Source organism: Biomphalaria glabrata, chromosome 8, assembly GCF_947242115.1.
Source record: "Biomphalaria glabrata chromosome 8, xgBioGlab47.1, whole genome shotgun sequence".
NCBI classification, from domain to species: Eukaryota; Metazoa; Mollusca; class Gastropoda; family Planorbidae; genus Biomphalaria; species Biomphalaria glabrata.
In genome coordinates, this window is record NC_074718.1 from 7,164,137 (window position 1) to 7,186,425 (window position 22,289).

At 37.1% G+C, this 22,289-nt stretch overlaps 1 protein-coding gene across 4 annotated transcripts in view; it reads left to right on the forward strand.

Moving 5' to 3' along the window:
• LOC106065211 (paired mesoderm homeobox protein 2B-like) overlaps positions 1-22,289 on the forward strand; it is a 56,056-nt gene that overhangs the window by 15,653 nt on the left and 18,114 nt on the right. For all 4 annotated transcript variants that reach the window (XM_056039687.1, XM_056039686.1, XM_056039688.1 and 1 more), the window contains exon 3: positions 12,928-12,993. In XM_056039687.1, coding sequence (XP_055895662.1) covers positions 12,928-12,993 — 66 coding nt within the window. The remainder of the gene's footprint in view (positions 1-12,927; positions 12,994-22,289) is intronic.

The window sequence follows — 22,289 nt, forward strand, 5'->3', positions numbered from 1 at the left end:
TTATCTTGGTATTCTCTTTCTGTCCTCCTTCTCTTCTCCTTCTCTTCTCTTTCTCTTAACTTGGTCTTCTCTTTCTCTTCTCCTTATCTTCTCTTTCTCTTCTCCTTCTCTTATCTTAGTCTTCTCTTTCTCTTCTCTTAGTCTTCTCTTACTCTTATCTTTCTCTTAACTTGGTCTTTTTTTTCTCTGCTCCTTCTCTTATTCTAGTCTTCTCTTTCTCTTATTTTGATCTTTTCTTTCTCTTATCTAGGTCTTCTGTTTCTCTTCTCTTTCTCTTCTCTTTAACATTTTTTTTTAAGTTTTATAAACAAATAGACTTACAAGAACATTTCTGCGCACCGTGTTCTATAGACATCATTCGGTGCACAGCTTGAACTGGTTCGTGACAATATACACATGTATATAATACTTCTACAGAATAACAACACTATATCTCTAACTAGATCCAGTCAGGGGCGGACTGGGTGTCAAAATCGGCCCGGGCATTTTAACACCATGCGGCCCACAAAGAGTATATCATGATGGGCATCTAATCATACCTGTCCTCAAAATCATTATGTTAGATTTGATAATGTATAGAAAACTGTACGCATGCATACAGTGAACTCTATATCTTTATAAGAAATATAGGCCTTACGTGTGGCCCCTAAAGGATGAAGCCTTCTAGTAGCACTGTCTACGGATGTAGGCTATTAACTTATTTCGAAAAATGTGTTACATTAAATTAGTATTAGATTGTAGTGTAGATTCTGTAAAAGATTTGTTTTAACATGACACTCAGATGGTCCCTTTTTATAAGAAACTATTATAAAACCTTTAACGATCTAATACGTGCAATAGTGGCATACTTGCGGTCATTTCGGTGGCCCTACCGGCCCATTTGGGTACCAGCCCACCGAGCATTTGCCCGAATGCCCATATAGCCAGTCCGCCCCTGGATCTAGTATTCTAGTCTAGACCACTGGCGTCACTTCGGTCATTGCAAACCGCACCCACCCCCAGGCACCCCTTTGTGACGCCACTGGTCTAGATTACTGTCTTTTAATGTTTTCAAATGTAGATCTACATATAACCGCGCTACAGTTGTAAATGGTCTGAGTAGATCTTTACATGGGCCTAACCAGGATTTTTTTAAAGCGTTGCATTGAAGGAAATCGGGTGCAAAAAAACATGTTTCCTTTAAAAAATAATTAATCATACACGGTACATTATTTATAGAGAACAAAGTAATCGCTCTTACAAGAAGTCGCCAGCTTCAAAAAAAAGGAGAAATTGATTTGAAAAAAAAAAAAAAAAACTTTTTATATTCCTTTTTTTTTTTCAAAATGCTTTTAAGGTATTTCGTGTGAGGCGCAGTTTATTTTTTATTTTTTTCATATTATCTGAGTGCAGTAACAGAGCACTTTAAATAATGCTACATTGTAAAATTATTAGCAAATATGGGTTTAAATATTATGATATTAGTAATTATTATAATTACTTATTATGTGTCTAATTATTGTGAGTTTAGTTATAATGAGTTTAATTATTATGAGTTCAGTTGTAATGAGTTTAGTTACTATGTATTTGTACACAGATCTAAGATGAGTACGATTATTAAGGATTTGTTTAGCTGTAGGATAAGATAAGATAAGATAAGCTTGATTTGTCAGAAGTGGAAAATATTTATTCTTATTTTACCACATGAACACATTCTAAATAAATGTAAATTTGAAAAACCAAATGCAAACAGAAACTCTCATAAACACAAACTTTCTACACTAAGGTACATAACTTGTGCATTAGGTTATAATGAGTCACCGTTAGTGTTGATTTCAATTTACCGTAAGAGGAAATTATTAATTGACGCGTACCAAGTTCGCACCTAGATGTTGATTACAAATGAAAGATTTTGTCAATACCCCTATGGTACACGTCTGTGGTTGTTAAGTAGTTTACTTTATAGATTTATATTAAAAATAAAAACTTGGACTCAAATGTCAGTGAGAAAAACTTTTAATGAAATAATACAACTAGCAATACGCCATATAGATCAACAGAAGGAAGATAATAAGGCTTGTCTTCGAGTCCAAAGATTAGTGAGGAATGCAGTTTTTCTCGTGGCTGCGCATTCCAAGCCGTGACCTACATATTTTGCCACATCCAGGGCAAGCATAACCATTGTCCGCAGGCGGTCGAATTAGATTTTCTTTTCGACGTTTGCGTTTGTCCTCGGCTGCAAATTTTCTTTTGGTCTCAAATGTGTCTCACATGTGTCTCAAATGTGTATCCCGCGGCCTTCGTGAGTGACCTCCAGCTGTCTCGTTCTGAGGCCGCATGCAACCAGGTGCTCTCTTCTATGTCAGCCAAGGAAAGTTGTCGCCTAAGATGGTCTTTGAAGCGTTTCCGTGGGGCGCCTCCGTTACGTCGACCACCTTTTAGCTCACCATCGACAGGAAGATATTGACATAGTATTGTACATCAATGGAGTTTACGCATTCCAATCAACGCAATCAACATACTACCGATCGATGATCATAGCCGATCATTCATCATATCACTGATCGAAAAGAATATCAGATCTCAACAGATTGATAAAGAATAGATCGATGGTTGATCAATCAATTAAAATGAACAAAGATGGTCACTTAAAATACTTAACCCTTAAAGTGCTGAGCTGTTTTACAATGAATGGTATCACAATTATGATGTTTAGAGGCTAAACTGCCACACGCGTTTGAAGAGTTAAGAGATCGAAACATTTTTTCTAATATGTATTGTTGGGGGGGGGGGAGAAAAAAGAATCAAGACACATACACACTGACACACGCACACATTTATAGACAGAGTTAAACGTTTATCAAATTTATTTAAATAAGGCATATAAAAAAAAATTGTCCTATCCATTAATCCACTTGTGTATTAACCAATCGAATGAAAAGCTCTGTAGTGCCGGCTACACGGGTACTATTGTCTAATCAGTTCACGTGCTGACCTCATGTTGACACCCACGACCGACTAGCAGTCATATTAAATTACCTACTCACCAAAACTCAAGCACAAAAGTGGCTCTGTGTGTTTCATATAAAAGGGGGGAGGGAGGGGTTGAACTGATCTCTATGAAAACAGACGCAGAAACAAACAGGAAACGCCAAAAAAAATGTAGAATATATAATTAACATTAAAAGCTCCGTGGTTTGATCACAGCAGAGCAGACGATAGAGAAACAAATGGAAGAAGGGGAAAAAAAATGGCGGGAGAGTGGATAGCGGAATCTCCCTGGGGGGAAGGGGGAAGCAACCAATCGCCGTCAAGTGCGACAACTATGAATCGAGTGGTTCTCTCCTTTTTCACAGACGGGGGTCAGAGGTGGAAGCTACCAGGGGACGTCGCTGGGGTAAGAGGAGCCAATTCCGCTAATGTGTAAGGGGAAAGAATTAAAACAAAAGAGGGGGCGGTAATTAATCATATTTTGAAGAGTAAAAGGGACGGCAAGGGGGTTAACCCATGCGCATGGTGTGGTGGAGTATAGCTGTTCAACTAAAAAAAAAAAGGGGGGGGAGAGACGAGATGAGATACAAAAATCAAAAGAAGATTGTCATATTAATCAACCATTTCCTCCCCCTACAAGCCATACGCCATTGTGAAACACTGCACGAGAAGGGGGAAAAAAAGCGGGAAAGGGGGAGATGATACAGAAGCAGAGAAAAGGCTTACCCGGAGTTCATCCTTCAGTGATAGAGCCAGCCGATCAAGGCGACCCGTCCGGGGGCTTTTCGACAAAACGTTTAGCTCGATTGCCGGACGTCCGAGGCCATTTTGTGGCAATTAGTCGCGTGGCGAATCAACCGGCAAACCCGTGCGCACCAAACCGTTGTCCAGGCCAGAGAAAAGGAAGAATAGAACGAGACGCGATGCCGGTTAAATTATCCGGTAGTTACGGGAACTCCTAAAGATAATTGTTTTTCTTGTTTTTTTTTTTCAAACTCTGAGATGGCGCAGTGGTCTGGAATTTTGGAAGGAATAAGATGAAGGAAAGGTCTGAAATTTCAGACCTATTGCGAATTGATGGGGAAAGTCGTGACAGGGGAGGACTGGGGAGTGTGCCATTCCTGTCTCTGGCATTTGGCGGCATGAGAAGTGAGTCGAGCGAATTGAAGTACAGTGCAAAGACAAATGAATGAGAGAAAGTGTGCTGGATGGATGGAGAGAATGGTTGAGAATTACAGAAAGAGAAAAGAAACAGACGGACAGAAAGAAAAATAGAGAGTAAAAAGGGAAATAGAAAGAGACAAAAATGTGGAGATAGAAAAAAAAAAGAATTTAGAGATAGAAAGAGAGGGGGGGGAAGAGAGAGGATAGAGAGAGAGAAAGAGAGTGAGAGAAAGAAAAGAGAGAGAAAGAGAGAGAGAAGAGAAAGGAAAAACAAGGTAGAAAAACAAAAGAATATAGAGATAAAAAGAGATAGAGAGGGGGGGGGAAGAGAGAGGATAGAGAGAGAGAGAAAGAGAGAGAAAGAGACAGACAGACAGAGAGACAGACAGAGACAAAGAGAGAGAGAGAAGGAGAGAGAAATAGAGTGAGAGAATGAAAAAGAGAAAGAGAGAGAGAAGAGAAAGGAAAAACAAGAAAGAAAAAGAAAACAAAGAAAGAAAAAAAAGAGAGAGAAAAGAAAGATCAAGACAAAAAGAAAACCGTTTCGAAATTATATCGGATTTTGGGAATCTTCATTGAAAAATTCAGCAAATGTCACATTGTGAAACATAAAACACTTTCTTACACTTCAAAAAATAAAAAAAAAATCCATTATGATCGTCACAAAATCTTATGGGAACATATGTCTTTAAAAAATATCTAAAAACATTTTTTTTTTTAAATAGGGAAAAAAAACAACGAAATCGCAAGAGAATTCCTCTACAATAGTCAAAATGCAAGCCAAAGCATTATACTAAGCCAACGTGGCGCGAAGCTGCGTTTAGCCAAGTCAAAACTAAGGGGTATAGATCTGAACAGCCGTGGCTCAAAGCTCAACCACAAACCAGACAGCGATTAATATCTCCCTCAATGTCCCCCCCAAGTGTTTGTTTGTGGTCACGCCCTGTTCCGCGTGAATGCTCGCGTGATTTGATGAACCAAAACATTAACCCGGAACAGAAAGAAACGGAACAAAATTTTCAAAAAATGTTTTTTTTTAATGGCTATTAAAAATCTTCAGGGAATCACGCTTTAATCGTCTGGCGGCTTTAGGTTTGACCTCATGAACAAAGTGGACCAGATGGTTTTTTTTTGTTTTTTTTTTCCAAATTTAATTTCTGGTTTTCAAATCTGCCTATATCTCGCCAAATCAACCCATTCGATGCTATTTTCTCGGGCCAGTAATTACTCTGAACAACTTGAGCTGACATAGTAGCCAGCAAAACTGCCCCATGACAGATTGTTGACGCTACCAGACCATCTGTCAAACAATGGTGGAAATTTCTTTGCCATAAATAAACACGTACGTGTATACCTTTTTTGTTTCATGGATACTTCCTTCCCGATAGAGCTTTTTTTTCTAGACGAATGTACAAAAGTGCACATAATTAAATTTTAAAACATAACAGATTAAAATTAAAGAACAATTTTAAAATAATATAGAAATGTATTCGTACAAACTGCAAATTTTACATTACAAATATAAAAACGACTTTTAAAAAAACAAAGTTTATTTACGGGAAAGAACCCCAAACCACTGCCATGTCTTTGAATACTGCAAGGTTTAACTCCCTTTGTCTACATAAAACAAAAACTAATTAATTTCTACTAATTGATTAACTAATTGATAATATTTTTAGCGGCCCCCGAAAGGGGAAAAGACGCTATTAGTTTTGTGCGAAATGTCTGTCCGTCTGTCCGTCCGTTCCGTTTAGATCTCGTAAACTAGAAGAGATATTGAAAATCCGACTTCACAATATTTTAGACCATTCAAAGTTCTGATGCAACGGCTACTTTTTTTTTTCCTGAAAGCGAAAATTCTAATTTCTAAAAATCAATTATGCAAGCAGTTTTTTATAAGAAAAGCTAATTAGTATGCATTATATGTTACACCTAATTTAAGACGAATAGTAATCTTATAAATATAATTTTTGTGAAAATTTTCTATATAGCGGAGTTTTTTTTTTTTTTTTTTTGAGAATTCGAAAATGAGTTTTAGCCAAGAAATTTACTTATTTAGTTCGAACCGATGGTCCCGGATTCGAATCCTGGTGAAGACTGGGATTTTCAACTTTGGAATCTTTGGGCGCCTCTGAGTCCACTCAGCTCTAATGGGTACCTGACATTAGTTGGGGAAAAGCAAAGGCGGTTGGTATTTGTGCTGGCTACATGACACCCTCGTTAACCGTAGGCCACAACGACAGATGAACTTTACATCATCTGCCCTATAGACCACAAACTAGTTAGGCCAGGTTCACATCTAACTTTACATTCACTTTCACGTATCCTTTGATCTGCGAGACGGTTGGGGCACTACACAAGATCTGTTAACCTTTTTTCTCCATTCTTATCTCTCTTTGTCTTTGATATAATTTCATTTGGATGTTCTTTCTGAAAATATTGAAGCCTACCTGGGTGGACCACTGGTCGTGTGGTTTGCGCGCTGGACTGTCGTTTGGATTTATCGACGATCGAAGGTTCAAACCCTGCCTGCTCCCTGCGGGAGGTTTGGATTAGGAAGTAAACTATCTTCAACTCTGAAGGATTATCCGAATTATGTAAAACATTTTACTTCGGGGGCCGATTTTGAGTTTGTGTTTCCACACAAACTGTCTTTTGTAACCTTGTTTTCTATTAATTCGTGTATTGTCTTCGACTTTGAATAATTTCGAAAAATTTCTAACTTAATCTGAGGATAGGAAGTGGGAGGGGACAAAAAAAAAAAAGTGCACAATTTTTACCAGCCAGACAGCTTTATACACAATTTTTACCAGCCAGACATCTTTGTACACAATTTTTACCAGTCAGACAGCTTTGTACAAAATTTGTACCTGTCAGACAGCTTTTTACACAATTTGTACCAGTCAGATAGCTTTGTACACAATTTGTACCTGTCAGACAGCTTTGTACACAATTTTTACCAGCCAGACAGCTTTGTACACAATTTGTACCAGTCAGACAGCTTTGTACAAAATTTGTACCAGTCAGACAGCTTTGTGCAAAATTTGTACCAGTCAGACAGCTTTGTACAAAATTTGTACCAGTCAGACAGCTTTGTGCAAAATTTGTACCAGTCAGACAGCTTTGTACAAAATTTGTACCAGTCAGACAGCTTTGTGCAAAATTTGTACCAGTCAGACAGCTTTGTACAAAATTTGTACCAGTCAGACAGCTTTGTAAAAATTTTTACCAGTCAGACAGCTTTGTACACAATTTGTACCAGTCAGACAGCTTTGTACAAAATTTGTACCAGTCAGACAGCTTTGTAAAAATTTTTACCAGTCAGACAGCTTTGTACACAATTTTTAAGTTTTCGTTTTATTTATTTTAAGTCAGAAATACTATAAACGCGAAGAAGAATAGGAATCTAAATGTAGGCCTATAATTTAAAACAGAATAAAATTATTTTAATTTAGAGTCTGGAGTAATTATTTTACAAACCATAAGAAACAGGGCCGGTCCTAGCGATTGCGGGGCCCTATGCGAAACGGATTGCGCGGGGCCTAGTCTGGGTAGGGATAAGCATAATGTCAAAATTAAGATTATTTTAGTTAGAAAATACTTTCGTCTTCGCAATAAAGTTATAATAAATGAAAGCCCGCAATGCTGTTTTTATTTATTGGCACCCCAAAAATGACAATATCGTCCATTTTCAGGAGATTTTAATAATTTCATGAAATTTCAAGGAGTTTTTCGTATATTTTGCATTTTGATGAGTTTTCCTAAAAATCAAGAAGCCGTGGAAACCCTGTAATTATATAAAAGTTATAATGATTTAATTTAATAATTGACACTTACAATAAGCGCGGGGCCTATGCAGTGAGCTAAGACAGGCCCTTTTAAGAAAGTGTTCGAGGTGAACCCTAGTCGCTCTACGACTGAAGGAGGTCTACCAACATTTAATTTCAATAAAAAAAATTGTAGGAGGTAAATCCATAAGTATGTAGCATTTTAATGTATTCGGTGTATAACATTAAGGAATCGTTGTTAAGCTATGTATTTTTTTAAATTTAATTAATTATTTTTGTGCATCTTTTAGTGGGGGGAGAATCAAATTTTTGAAGCTTTTCCGTCTGTAGCTTTTGTTTAGTTGGCAACATTGATGATCAGTTTGGCGACCTTGACATTGTTCAGTTTATTAAAAAAAACCTGCAATGAATAGTTGATACTAAAATGTTTTTTAAGTAAAAATTTATTGTCTTATTTTGTTAATAAAAATAACTAGATATAATGAAAAAGATGTTCTGGGCCATTGGATAGCAGAAAATATCCTGATTAGATGTCCTTGTTAGATGTATGAGACATTTTGCTTATATGACAATTTCTTCATCTTCTGCTTCAATGACAGTTTGAGAAATCACGTGATATGACGAAAAGTTCCTGCCATTTCTCTGTCTCATTCAACGGTGGCCATTCCTGGATGTCTTCCGTTCTTTTCAGTTGTCTACCCTTTACCCAACTACTGTTTCTATTTACGTAGAGTTATATCATGTTGAACAGTGTCTTAGGACTTCAATAACTCTTCAGTACGATGTGTGGCCTAGTGGCTTAATCCAATTGATTACCTTACCCTTCAAATGGAGTTTTAAGCGACTCTAGTTCGAAACCCAACTCGAGCTGAGCTACGTTTGCTGAACTCCTAAAGGCATCATGGACACCCTCTCCCAGATACCTCCTCCCCCACATGTCTACAAAAGAGCTTGAACCAGAGCGCAATGAGGAAGACAAAAGAAATACAAAAAGAAAAACTAGACAACATCATTATTTAAATCTAGACTCAGATCTAGCTCAAAATCATAAGCTCTTCTTCAATGGTCGTCAGAATAATATTTTCCTTGAAGAAATGAAGATCTGATTCCTTTTTCAAACTTTTAGATTTTAAATGGAAGCTTAACTTGTTCCTTTGTTCTCAATAAATAACTTGTGACAATATTAAAATAAAAAAAATTTAGACTTACGTAACTAAATATATATCAGCATGTCTACAATATACTATATACATATTTTATTTTGTATCTGTTGGCTACTACAAGTATCTCAACACAGAGACATTAGACCGTTGTATTGATATTTCTACTATGAAGCTGAGAACCCCAGGGGAGAGGGGTCCAATGGGATTGGGGTGCCAGCCATTTGCACTGAGCAGTCTGAGCGCTGTTCCTGGCGTGTTGGCGTCACACAAGGCGACAGCCCCGTGTACACGGCGTTCACACCTTCGCCTCCCCTGCTTTCACACGAGTGCATCGGGTCTTCACACTCAAGACTCGGAGTTACTGAATCCAGAGGGGGGGGGAGGGCTTGAGAGAGGAGAGAAACAGATGGAGATGTGAGGGGCAGGGAGGAGCCCGTGCCAGTATAAGCAAGAGTTGTAAAAAAAGGATGATATTGTGTTTTTTTTTTCAAGAGAAAGATGAGTTGAATTTGATATGCCGTTTTAATGGATTGTCAGTAAGGTTGTCTACACGGGTGCATGGGTTTTGTAATGGATGAAAATGTATGCATAAAAAATATGAAATCTAGAGAAATGGACGATGTGGTACACATTCAGTTGCGTATTAAGATTTGAAAAGGCCCTATTTGAGGTATGGTGCCCTCTCGGGGCCCTCTACATGTCCAGATATTATGCCAATCCTAAATATTTCTTGGGGGCCCTAAGCTATTGCCTGTGTTGGCTGTAGGTAATTCGGTACTTTATTCATGTCGATTGTGGGGAATGTTTTATGGTCCCGAAGTGAACAAATGCCAAATAATTTAATTATACTTAACGAAAAGAGACGGGTATCAATAGAAGCTTTTAAAAACTTAATTGTTTAAAACTTGCAAATTGGCAGCACTAAATATTTATCCGTATCCTCATGTAGACTAGCACATATTAGCCCGTGCATTATTTGGCGTTTTCGTACTTTTGCAATTTTCGCAAAAATCGCAAACAATTGTTTTATTTTATTCTTTCAATACCACTGAAAAGTTCTTCAAATCAGCCTAATAAATTTAACTTTAGGCTACTTTCAACTCTGTAAAGCAATATCTATTTCGATCTAATGCTATACAATTAATAATACAAATTACAAATGATAATATTAATAATAATAAATAATAATGATGACGAGGACGATGAATCAAATAATACAAATAATTATTATAACAGTAGATGTGCATTTTGTCTCCCTTTAACGAATAATGATCTTTGTAGCGTCAGAGAAATTAAAACATTTTTAATTTTATTAATTATAATAATAAAAATATGTTTGTTTTTTTTATTTTTGAGGACATTTGTTTACAATAGTGTATTACCATATAAAAATATGCCACCAGTGTAAATAAAATATACAGATTTTTTTCGACAATCTCACTCAAACTTTACATCTGGAGCTTGCATCAGAAAGTTGGCTTTAGTCAAGGAGCAACATGTAGCCCAAGGGCTTTTATCTAAAACACATCCATCAGTGGTCACTGTGTGTCTGTAAATATTCATTTCTTTCCTTGTAACATCACTAAAAATAAACAAACAAACTAAATGAAAATTTTTTGGGTTTTGGGTTTTAAACAACAAATCTGGGGCTTAAAAAGAGGGTCGGGTGACGGGAAGGGGGGAGGTCGATTGTCCGTCTGCCACTGTGATCCCACAGAGACCAGGGGGCGGGGAGGATCCTGCGAGGGTGTCAAACTACGTCATTGGCAGATGGGAACTAATGAAAATGATCTGCTCGCCGACTAATTATCGATAACACTTCGCCTCTACATTTTTAAATGTTTCCCGACGGACGCGGGGAAAAAAAATACAACAGAAAGATGCAGAAAGTGAGAGAAAGTGGAATGAAAGAGAGGACGAAACCCAGTCTGAATGAAGTGTGAACGACAGAATGTGAAAATATCGAATGAGGATGAACACAAAAATGAAACAAAAAGAAAAAAAAAGCATGAATGAATGAAATAAGAAGACCAAGCGACAGAAAAAAGCAATGGGAAGACAGTATTAAAGAATGGAAGGGGCTGTCTTTGAAAGAGACTCGAAATCCTGGCAAAAGACTGTAAGAAATGGAGATAGGTGGTCATCGGTTCAAGGAATGTTGCCCCGAAAGCTTAACAAATTAAGCGACAGGTGAAGGTTAAGATGAAACAAACTTTCTTAAAACTCAAATCGCAAACACATCTTTTATATCATAAGCCAGGACAAATATTCGCAGGGACTTTTTTCTGAACGCGACATAGTAACAACAAGAAATGTGTAAAAAAAAATAATTAATATAGAATACGCAAGCGTAAAGCAAATTATACTAGTTTATATGTTTTAATACAGTAACTTTATCAATCGTTACGTACTTTAACACTATACAATCATTACATAAAGTAATTTCCCCCAATCATCACGTATAGTAACTTCAAGGACTGTAGACTTCGAGGTTACGTACAGTAACTTCAGACAATCATTTCGTACAGTAACTTCAGACAATCATTTCGTACAGTAACTTCAGACAATCATTTCGTACAGTAACTTCAGACAACCATTTCCTACAGTAACTTCACCCGATCATTTCCTTCAGTAACTTCACTCAATCATTACCTACAGTAACTTTACCCAATCATTAGGCACGTCATGTAACATCTCTGGTGAGAACTGAAAAATGTAAAGAGATTAAAGGCTTCTCCTTGTCAAAGGGCAATGCGCCTAGTTCCCCCAGCCCCCCCCCCCCCACCTGTCACCCTAAACAATCGCACTATGAATCAAATCGATCAATTCGTTTCATTCACATACCAGCTCATGAATTGAATTACTTGTTCATTTTTCAAACACTTAAATCCTCTCTTAATGTTATTTATTGGGGGATTTTCAAACCAAAAGTTAATCACAGTATTCAGCCCTCTCTGTGGGCTTTCATTTTAAAGATTCCGTTGACGTTTTAAAAGGAGAGATAACTTGCTTATCGATTTATGAGATTTCCAAAAGCTTTCGTCTTCTGTAGACAATACGTTACCATAGAAGTGTGCAGTGTATGGTGCTGTCTCCATCTACGACACTTTCGATTAATAATCATTATATTAAAACATGAAGTAATTAAACATGACGTTGACCTCGTGTCACTTTTTATTAAATCAAGCATTTTTAATTACTACCAAATGTTGGACAATTTTTAGCTATTCAAAAAAAAAAAAAAGGTTTTTCTAATTTATTCAAACACTCTTATAACATATTCAATCAACATATTTGAACCTTCAAAATATATGTATCTCACTATCTATCTAGGCACATAATGTACTAACCCTTTTCATAAAGCTTATATTAACTCACTCGGTCTGTCTAGTACAAATTATGTAGATGCTATTTCTCCCACTTCCCATTCTCGGATCAAGTTGAAACTTTGCTTATTTATTCATTGTTCCTAACAAAACATGAATTGGTTTTAAAAAAATTAACCAATTAATTAATTTGTAGTGTAGTATATAATACATTTTGGCAATTTAGAATGTGCAGCTCTTTCCCTTATACAAGCTTTTTCTTTTAGTTTTTTAAAGAATATTTTTAAGTTTTGCTTGTTGTAACCACGCTCCAGAAATGGGCTCCATTTCGGGATGCCTCCTTGAGTTTATATCATACTAATTAAAGCCAGCTCTGGAACAATTAAGAGGCATTAATACAATGAAACTCGTGCAAGTCTTTTGTGTTGGACTTTCATATTTAAAAAAAATAAATTATTATTTAAATACAAATGTGTTTCCTTTTTCTCATTATTTTTTCTTGTCTAAATGTTACAGATAACGACTCTCGGTACAGACAGCCGTACACACCATCACACTCATCGTCTGGACTACATTTATTGGGTAAGTCCCTAGAATCTAAATTTAGATCTTAGTTCTAAACTGCACGGACTAGATCATGAGCTAGTAATCCACAGACAGCGAGCTTAATGGCCCTATGTAGTTATTAAGAAAAAAATATGTGGGTCTTAATATTACTAAGTTATAGAGTAACTATTTTGCTGTGTAACTATCACACTGTAGTGGGTCTAGAAATAACTCTATAACACAAAGTTTAAGCGTAACCGTGGATGCGTGAAATAGAATTTACTATACCCCGATCCCGTTTAGATATATTAACTACTTCAACTTCAAAATCTTGTATTGTAGAATATTCTTACAGAAAACTTAACATGTAATGAGACATCATAAAACAATAAGAATAGTACCTGACACTGATAGTATTCACATAAAACACACTATGCTACCGACTGTCCAGATCTACCCGTTTCGTCCCTTTTTATACTTTTTGAAATTAAGATCTCGAAAATCCTGGTTTCGAGTACTGTGGAATCTGTATTTATATTTAAGGGTCCTGAATTTTTACGATTTAAGTTTACAAAAAAAAAAAAAAAACAACGTTACTTCAAACTCAATGGCCAAATCACGAGGTCCTCAGTCAAGTAATTTTTTTTCCCTTGTTCGAGATACCAAACAAACAAAAAATACTAATAGAGAATTAACTAATTTATATATTTCTTTTTATTCTTTTTAATTGATTCTTGTGTTGTCAGGTAAAAGAAATAATTGCACAAAATTTCAGCTTGATCCGAGATTGGGTGTGGGAGAAATAACATGTGCAAACGTTTTACCAGACAGAAGAGTGAGTTGATATAAGCTTTGTAATAAAAAATGTCTGTAATTTTAACAGTATCTCACTACTTGGTACTCTATCTCCGTATCAAAGCTTTATTATAGGCAGTTGGTTGTTCAGCTGTTTTTAAACAAGTTTAAGTCATAAAGTGAAGGTCTAATACTTTCTCCATTTTCCTAAAACGAAACACAGGGTGCTTTGAGATTTTGTTTTTAGGTTAGGCATACGTCACTTCCATCAACAATACTGAAAAGGAAACTAGATTTAACCAATCGTATCGCTTCATTCTTACAGGCTCTTGGGCTTAGTGACGGCCTATTCCAGAGCTATGGTACAGTTATAAATACATGTATAGGTAGATCTAAAAGCATTAGGATAACCAACTCGAGAAAAAAAGTCACAATTTCATCTAAGCCTCTCCTTTTCCCAAGAAGTAAATAGATCGTGTGTCTGACTGATTCGAACAAACTGGTCAGTGTAAGGCTAGTCGAGACTACGTGTAGTCGGTCATGACAAGACAACCAAGCGATAGTGTTTGTTGTGTGTTGAGTGGTCAGGCGAGAAAATACACACTGCCGTGGTTAGTCAAGCATGTCAATCTACTTTTAGTACGCACTTTTTTTTTTTTTTGCTTACAAGATCCTAGATCTAACTGCATAGAAGAAAATATATTTCTTTTACGAGAATGTAAACTTTACTGTATGGTCTCCCGTTATATAATAAGGCAATAGATTAAATTAGTAGGCTAGTGTGACGTCATATAGAAACCCGGTGAAAGTCTGACTGTTTTGGATGCGCAGGAAAATTACGCCAGAAAAACATCTCTTACTAAGTTATTATTGCAAATGAAAAAAAAAAAAAAGAATACTATATTCATTATCTGTAAATCAAAAAACATGTTATATCAAAAATTGTCAAAACTATCGGAGTTTCCCTTTAAAATTATTATAAATATTTTTTTAAAATTGACAATGACAATGTACAAACCTGGGGGCGCGGTGGCTGAGTGGTTCAGCGCTCGGCTTCCGAACCTGGGGTCCTGGGTTCGAATCTCGGTGAAGACTGGGATTTTGAATTTCAGGATTTTATAGGGCGCCACTGAGTTCACCCAACTCTAATGGTACCTGGTTTTAGTTAGGGAAAGTAAAGGCAGTTAGTCGTTGTGCTGGTCACGTGACACCATGCTCGTTAAACGTTGGCCATAGAAATAGATGACCTTAACATCATCTGCCCCATAGATCGCAAGGTCTGATAGGAGAACTTTACTTTTAATTTACTTTAATGTACAAACCAGAGAATAATTGCGAGTCTGTTTCTTTGTTCGTTAAATCTTGCTCTCCGCAATTATTTTCCAAGTTCTGGTGGAATTATTTAGTTTGCTCATTTGCATTTCACTACCTTGTTATGATTAAACTTTAATACCTTTTTGTGTATGTAATCAAGAAATGTTCTATTTGGTATATAATTATAGGAGAATGCGTGCTCTTTTTATATAACACAGATTTAAGTTGATAAAATCAAAAATTAATTTTATTTTAATGGTTCTAATCAACGTTGGTGTCGTCAGGAGTGAAAGAGTTAAAAAAAAAAAGAAAGCGAACTGAAAGGGAAAGAAAAAACAAAGCTGTTTTTGTTTGTTTTGCTAAGGGAGAAAACTCTCAGATCGTTTTGTTCTAAATTTTATTTACACACACACACACAAAATGTTGCCTTAATTTTTGTTTCTCCCAAGAACTCTTTTTTTTTTAAACCCAGCAAAGCGAAATCAAAACTTGCATTTTTCGATAGAAGCAATGTCTCCATTGCAGATGTCCATATTGTCTACGACTCTATATGTTTTGTCGATACGTAAACCACAGGTTGGCCACGTCTGCTCCAGAAGCTAGTCCAAGAAATCACAAAATAATTAAGCAATACAACTCTACCTCATAGTGAAGGCCCTACTCTCAACTATTACCCCAAATGTCTAAGTGATTCTCACAAAAAAAAACAATTCTAGTCTCTTCCCAGTGTCGGGCTAAAGTTCGCGCCCTTGAATTTATTCTCCTGAATGAAGTCAGGGGAGGTCACCCTCACAACGACCGTAGGAGGAGGTAATCCAACACTTTGTTCCGTGATCGATATTTACAAACAGAAACGTCTTGTAATATCATCGCTAATCTCCCTTCTTTTGTCCGGGACAGGAGTCATCCTTCGCCGCTTGCCTCCCCGCTCTCAGAAGCCTGACAGAGTTTTGTATTTTCTTTCTCCCGCGACTATTGTCTCGTGGAGAGGCCAGAGAGACTAACCAGACCCTCTGGAGGCGCGCGGCTCATTCTTTTACCAGGCCTCGCCAAATCATTCTATTTTCGACAGCCCGGATCACACTGAAAAATAAAAGAGAAACAGACCAGGGAATGAAGACTTCGTGTGTGTGTGGGGGGGGGGGGGGGGGTGAGCGCGAGAAGTTTTATTTGATAAACCTCTGATAAATAAATAAGCAGGATTGTTGCCCCTTGTATTGATCAAGTGGAGGTTGTACCAGGCAGTAGCACCGAAGTGGCTTCCCCTGGGAACAAGGGGCGAGCAGCAGTACACGGCAAACTAGCGATTAAAAGATACTGCGGGAAAAGTGAACTGGTCGGAATCAATTCCCGACATTTACAGTTATAGTGGTGTGGCCTGAGATTGTAATTATTATTTCTTTATTATAACTTTAACTATGAGCATCACAGTTCAAATTATTATTATAGCTTTTATATAGCGCTACTTTCATGCTTATAGCATGCTCAGAGCGCTTTGGTCCAATCTCATTTGTGGACCAGTGGGGGGGAGGGGGTATCTAGCAGTTGGTTTTCCGTGCTGTCTTTAGGCGCTCAGTAAACACAGCTCTGCCAGAGTCGGGTGTCCAACCTCGAGCCCCCTTCTAGGTAGCCAAGACAAGCCAAGTTCAAGCGCACTTAGCCTCTCGACCACGCTTCCCACTAATCTCAAAAGCACTACTGGCTCACAATCACAGATTCTATATATCCTTCAAATGTATGCACTTAAGATGCAGGTATCTAATTCGTGATTAGACCAATAGACATCTATGAAATAAATAGTAAAATGTGATCGTCGAGGCAAAATATTTTGTATGTTATTTATTCCGTTTCCCATTCTGGGATTAAATTAAAATTTTGACAACTATTTATTGTCCGTTTGCAACACATGAATCAATTATTTTTTATTAAATCAACAAATTAATTAATCAATTAGTCGTAATTATTTACTTTTGTTTTAGGCCTATATGGAAGACGTACTAAACTAACGGTAGATAAGTATTGCAATGTTGAGATCTCGCAGCGATTGAGCTGCAACTTCCATCATTTTCCTCTTCCCCCCCCCCCCTCTACCCCACCAGCCTAAAGTGCGAATGGGACTCTTGTCGATATGCAAGATAGCAGACGCGTAGAAGTGACCAGACCAGGAGAGTAACGTATACAAAATGTGTATTTTATTTTTAAGATCTGATTAAATCGTGTAAATAAGGATATACTGTTACATAGACAAAGAAAGGAAAGCGAAAGACAAACGTAAGGAAAAATATGGGGTTAACTCCTTCTCTTGTAAATGACGATACCAACGTTGATTCCACCAGAATGTGGTAAATAGTTACGGAGAGAAAGAGTTAGGCACGGGAGCGATTTCAAAAGGAATTGACGAAATCAACAATGTTAACAACGCGCTCTTGAAAGATCACTGTTGCCAACTAGACGTTGTGTTACAATCGAAAAAGCTTAGAACTTAAGATACAAATCTCCATTCGTTTCATAGGAAAGTTATTATTTTAGACTTTAGACATTTGATTTGGAAGAAGAAATTTTGATTACATTTATTCAATGCTATTGTTATTTGCAATTACACTCTTAATAAAGTTGATGAAAAAGACTCAAATCTTGCTCGTCTCCTTGAAGGTTTCTAGCGGAAATATAGCAGACGATAAGTTAGATACAGCAGACGATACGTTAGATATAGCAGACGATAAGTTAGATATAGCAGATGATAAGTTAGATATAGCAGACGATAAGTTAGATATAGCAGACGATATGTTGTATGATGCTAGACCAGTGATGCCCAACCTTACTCATCCTTCGGGCCATTTTCATTTCCAACTCTCGTGTCGCGACCATATCAACAAAAAGATACAGAAATGAAATTAGTCTGAAACTGTTTGATTCGAACCCCGTGGGTCTAGTATCCGTAGTTAAACAATCTTTGATTCGCGGCTCAAATCAAGAATGCCGCCATATTTGTTGCGCAATGACGTTTATACGTTTTTTGTTGTTTTTTTCTAAACAGCCACGCTACCCTTATAAACCAACATGTTGGCTTATCATCATGTTCCACAAGTTAAGATCCGTTCTCTTTTCTTGGTAGAGACTCCACTCAGAAATGTAATGGATCATGGTACCTATACATTCGATAAAAAATGAGGGCCCTAATTTAGATACATTTTCAACCTTTAAAAAAAAAAAAAAAAGGAAGTAGGGGATTTTCTACACTTTGCGCCGACGTTTCGGCGGTCCGGATGAAACAACTTCGCGGGCCGTATTTTGGGCATCACTGTGCTAGACCTTAGCTTAGATATTGCAGACGATCTGTTGTGTGATGCTAGCCCTTAAGTTCTCTTCATCTATACGCAATGTTCCCTTGACCTTCACCTTCCTCTCGACCCTGCGTATCTCGTGAGTCCATCTCCTCTGTTCTGTTTTTCACAAGTCAGAAATATAAATTCCCTGATCTTTACAAGCTGCAGACGTGTTAATCTGTCTGTTCTTCATGTTTACGTCTGATACGTTAATCTAATAAACTACCAGCTCAAAGTTGGATCAAGACGCAGACATAATATCCTCGTGTCTTCATGTGTCTTTCACTTTATTCATGAAACGTAGACTTTTCTTGACATAATGAAAATCTTTTTTTTTTTAAAGATGTAATAATGTAAATATACAATAAAAAAATATGGGGGGTTTTTTAAATAAATATATAAAATATAAATATGCGTATATCAGCAGACACAAATTATTCATATAAAGAGATATTTATTTCATGTAGATCTTTTTTTTTTCCCCCCCAATAAAATAGACACATGATGGAAAAGAAAACCCTGGCTGGACATTTGGTCAGTTTGGGGAGAAAAAAAAAAAAGAACCCTAATCTATTCGTCAGTCTTCCCTTTTCGCTTTCTGAGCTAATGGCATCTCCGAGCTGCGTATTCCCCGCAGTATCAGACAGCTAAATGCTGCACCCGACTGTGGCGCTCAGTGGCCATTTTCCCAGGCCATATTGAGTTCGTAATGGGAAACCTCCAACCTCTCTCGCCCCCCCCCCCGCCACCTCGCAATGTCCGCCCCCCCCCCCCCCCAACTTCTAAAAAATTAGAGCCTGGTTCTCTGGAGAGATTGTAATTTCCCCACCCCTCCTTCTCCCCTTTCGCCTCCTTTATAATATATTTTGAAAGTTGTAATTAATGTAATTGCCCAAGCAATTGATATAAAAAAAATCTTGATGTGTGTGTGTGTAATTCTCCAGGCGATCGCTGTCTGTGAGCAGGGTTACAGGGGGTCTAAATCGATAGACTATAAAAAAATGTTTTGCCCTTTTATATTTGAGTACGTCGCCCCAAAGTTCGTGTACATTTGTTTGTGTCTCATTGCCCGCACAATCAGAAGTAATAGTAGATTGAAATAGCGAACGACAAAATAGCGAACGACAAAATAGCGAACGACAAAATAGCGAACGACAAAATAGTGCCGACAAAAAAGCGCACAAAATAGCACGAAATTTACAGACAAAATAGCGCGACACAAAATAACACAGACTTATTAATGATATGCAATCAATATGGGTTTTTAATTGGCGGAGGCCCAGGGCAGTAATTTTGTGAGGGCCCCCTACCCTCTTCAAGCTTCAATGTCAATGTATTTCATATGAATAAATCTAACAGTATGTCCAGTGGCGTAGCATCCATGGCGCGAAGGGGTTCAATGAACCCGGGTCCACGAGTATTAGGGGCCAACAGCCTGTGGAGTAGCAACAATGGCGCAAAGGGGTTCATTGCACTTGGGCCCATAATTAGTTCGGGCCCACGTGAGAACTTACGGATGACACTTAAGTCCTGGATGTTTACGAATTAGAATTTCGACACAGCTGCAAATTATTCATTTTTTTCAAAGCTTAATTTGTTTCTTTTTTTTTCTGTATTTAATTTGTCAGGTCTGAAATCTTAATTAATTGACGCATTTCGTGGATTGGTAACAGAACTGTATTAACAGTTGTGATTCAAAAAACTATTTTATCCTAGCCATTGTAGTAGATACCTTGAAATAGTGTAAAACACTCATATCAGACGAATTCGTCCTCCGAAGTCTTCATCACATTGTTCTGTTGTCCTTTGTATTTTGAAAAAACAATGTTAATGTAATCATTAGAACAGAATAAAAAAAAAAGAGGGAGATGAAGTCTAAAAAAAATAACATTAAATATTTAGCAAGGAAACCAAACACCAGAAAAAGGGACATATATATCGTTAAAGTTGAAATGTTTTGTTCTGTTACAATGAATGGCGAAACCGAATTGGGGAGCAGGCTTATAAGAAAGATGTAGAAGATAGAGAGATGTCCAAATTAATCATGGAATATTGTGATTCTCTGACCAATGCTTAGTTTTTGTCCTGGTTCATAGTTCTTAAAGAAAGTTAACATCATTATATTTATACCAGCACATGATTATGGAATAGTACCTTTCGGATATGAATGCCTGTGTATTACCTGTGGTCGGAACGATGTCGCCCACACACCAGTTCTACCAAAGGGTATATATGTATATAGAACTCTGACCAATGCTTAGTATTTGGTTTCATAGTTCTTAAAGAAAGTTAACACCATTATATTTATACAAAAATATCTAACCAGGTTTTATTTAAAATTTATGTGAGAATCAGACGTTTGCAGAATTGGCTGAACAAATGCTGCAAGTAATGAATAATCCCCATTTATCCTTTAATAAATTGCGAGGCTAAAGCTATGATGGTACCTCCAATAAAAGTGGATAGTAGGACCACAATGGTCTTCGAGTATTGCTTCATCCAAAGAAGCCGCTCGCGCATTATGTCCACTTTGCTAACCACGACTTAAAATTGGTCTTAACTGATTCCGTCAGCTGTATCCAAAACGTTGCAGATTTCTATGACCAGGTATGTGATTTTTGCTCATAGCATCTCAAGATGGGCGGCGTCTTGAATCCAATAGGAAGAGCACAGCTTATAGTACACTCAAATACTTTTGCCCACAAGGTGGTCATCAATAAATCATTCGGATATTTTGATGTACATAAACTGTTAACACAAATTACTTTGAGTTTCTCAAAGGAAAAAAAGAACGCCTGAAAGCTGCAGCACTAAGAGGGAAATTAGAAACATCTGATAACATTGACCTGCTTATTGTCGAGTACTAAATTGTAAGCGCGGTCAGCGTTGAGTTCAAAATGTTGGAAAAATCAGGAGCCAGATAAAAGCAGAAAGTATTGGTTAATATATTCATATACATTCATCTTATTTAGGGGAATGGGGGCCCACCAAGATATTATTGAACCAGGTCCAACGGATACCTTGCTACGCCACTGAGTACAACCTGTTTGTGAACAAAGAAATAGAGTATGTGTATATTTAATCTCATCTACCATTCGTTAACATACATATTTCTAAAAAAATTGGCCTTTTTAAGAGCGAGAAGCGATGTGGCTTAGTAGGAAAATGCGCTTGACTTCCAAACCAAGGGTGAAGACTGGGATTTTTAATTTCATTAGGCCTCATTGGGGACGCCTCTGTGTCCACCCAGCTCAAATGGATGCCTAACGTTAGTAGGAGAAACGTAAAGGCGTTTGGTCGTTGTGCTGAGCTACCTAAAACCTTCATTCACCTTAGGGCAAAGAAAACAGTTGACTTTTACATCATCAAGATACCTCCTTCTTCCCACCCTCTGGTCCTGACAAGTGATAGGATCATAGAGCGATGAGGAAACTAAAAGCTAAGCAAAACAATAGGTGAAAATATTTCTAATTGCACAGATTATTTATGTGTAAGTCTGATCCAAACTAATTGAAACAATTACACTTAATATAAGGTTGTTGTTTTTAAAGTATTTTTCAATGTTGTTCTTGTAAACCGCACTATGCAGATAACTGAGTTGTTTATTAAATTTAAAGTAGCTTAAGGTTCATTGATAGATTATCTAAGCTTACGTAAAACTAATGCATATTATATCTATATTCTAGATCAAAAGTGGACCTAGATGTTAGCTAGATCTTAAGAGTTCTAAATCAGAAGTCTAGATATAGTTTATATAATGATAGTAAAAATAAATTATTACTTGATAATACATGGTCCGCTGATAAGGTAGGTAGCATTGTTCGTACAAGGCGCTAACGGTGACAAAATCACAAATGCTTATTCGGTTTAACCTAAAAAATAATGTTTACATTTTAT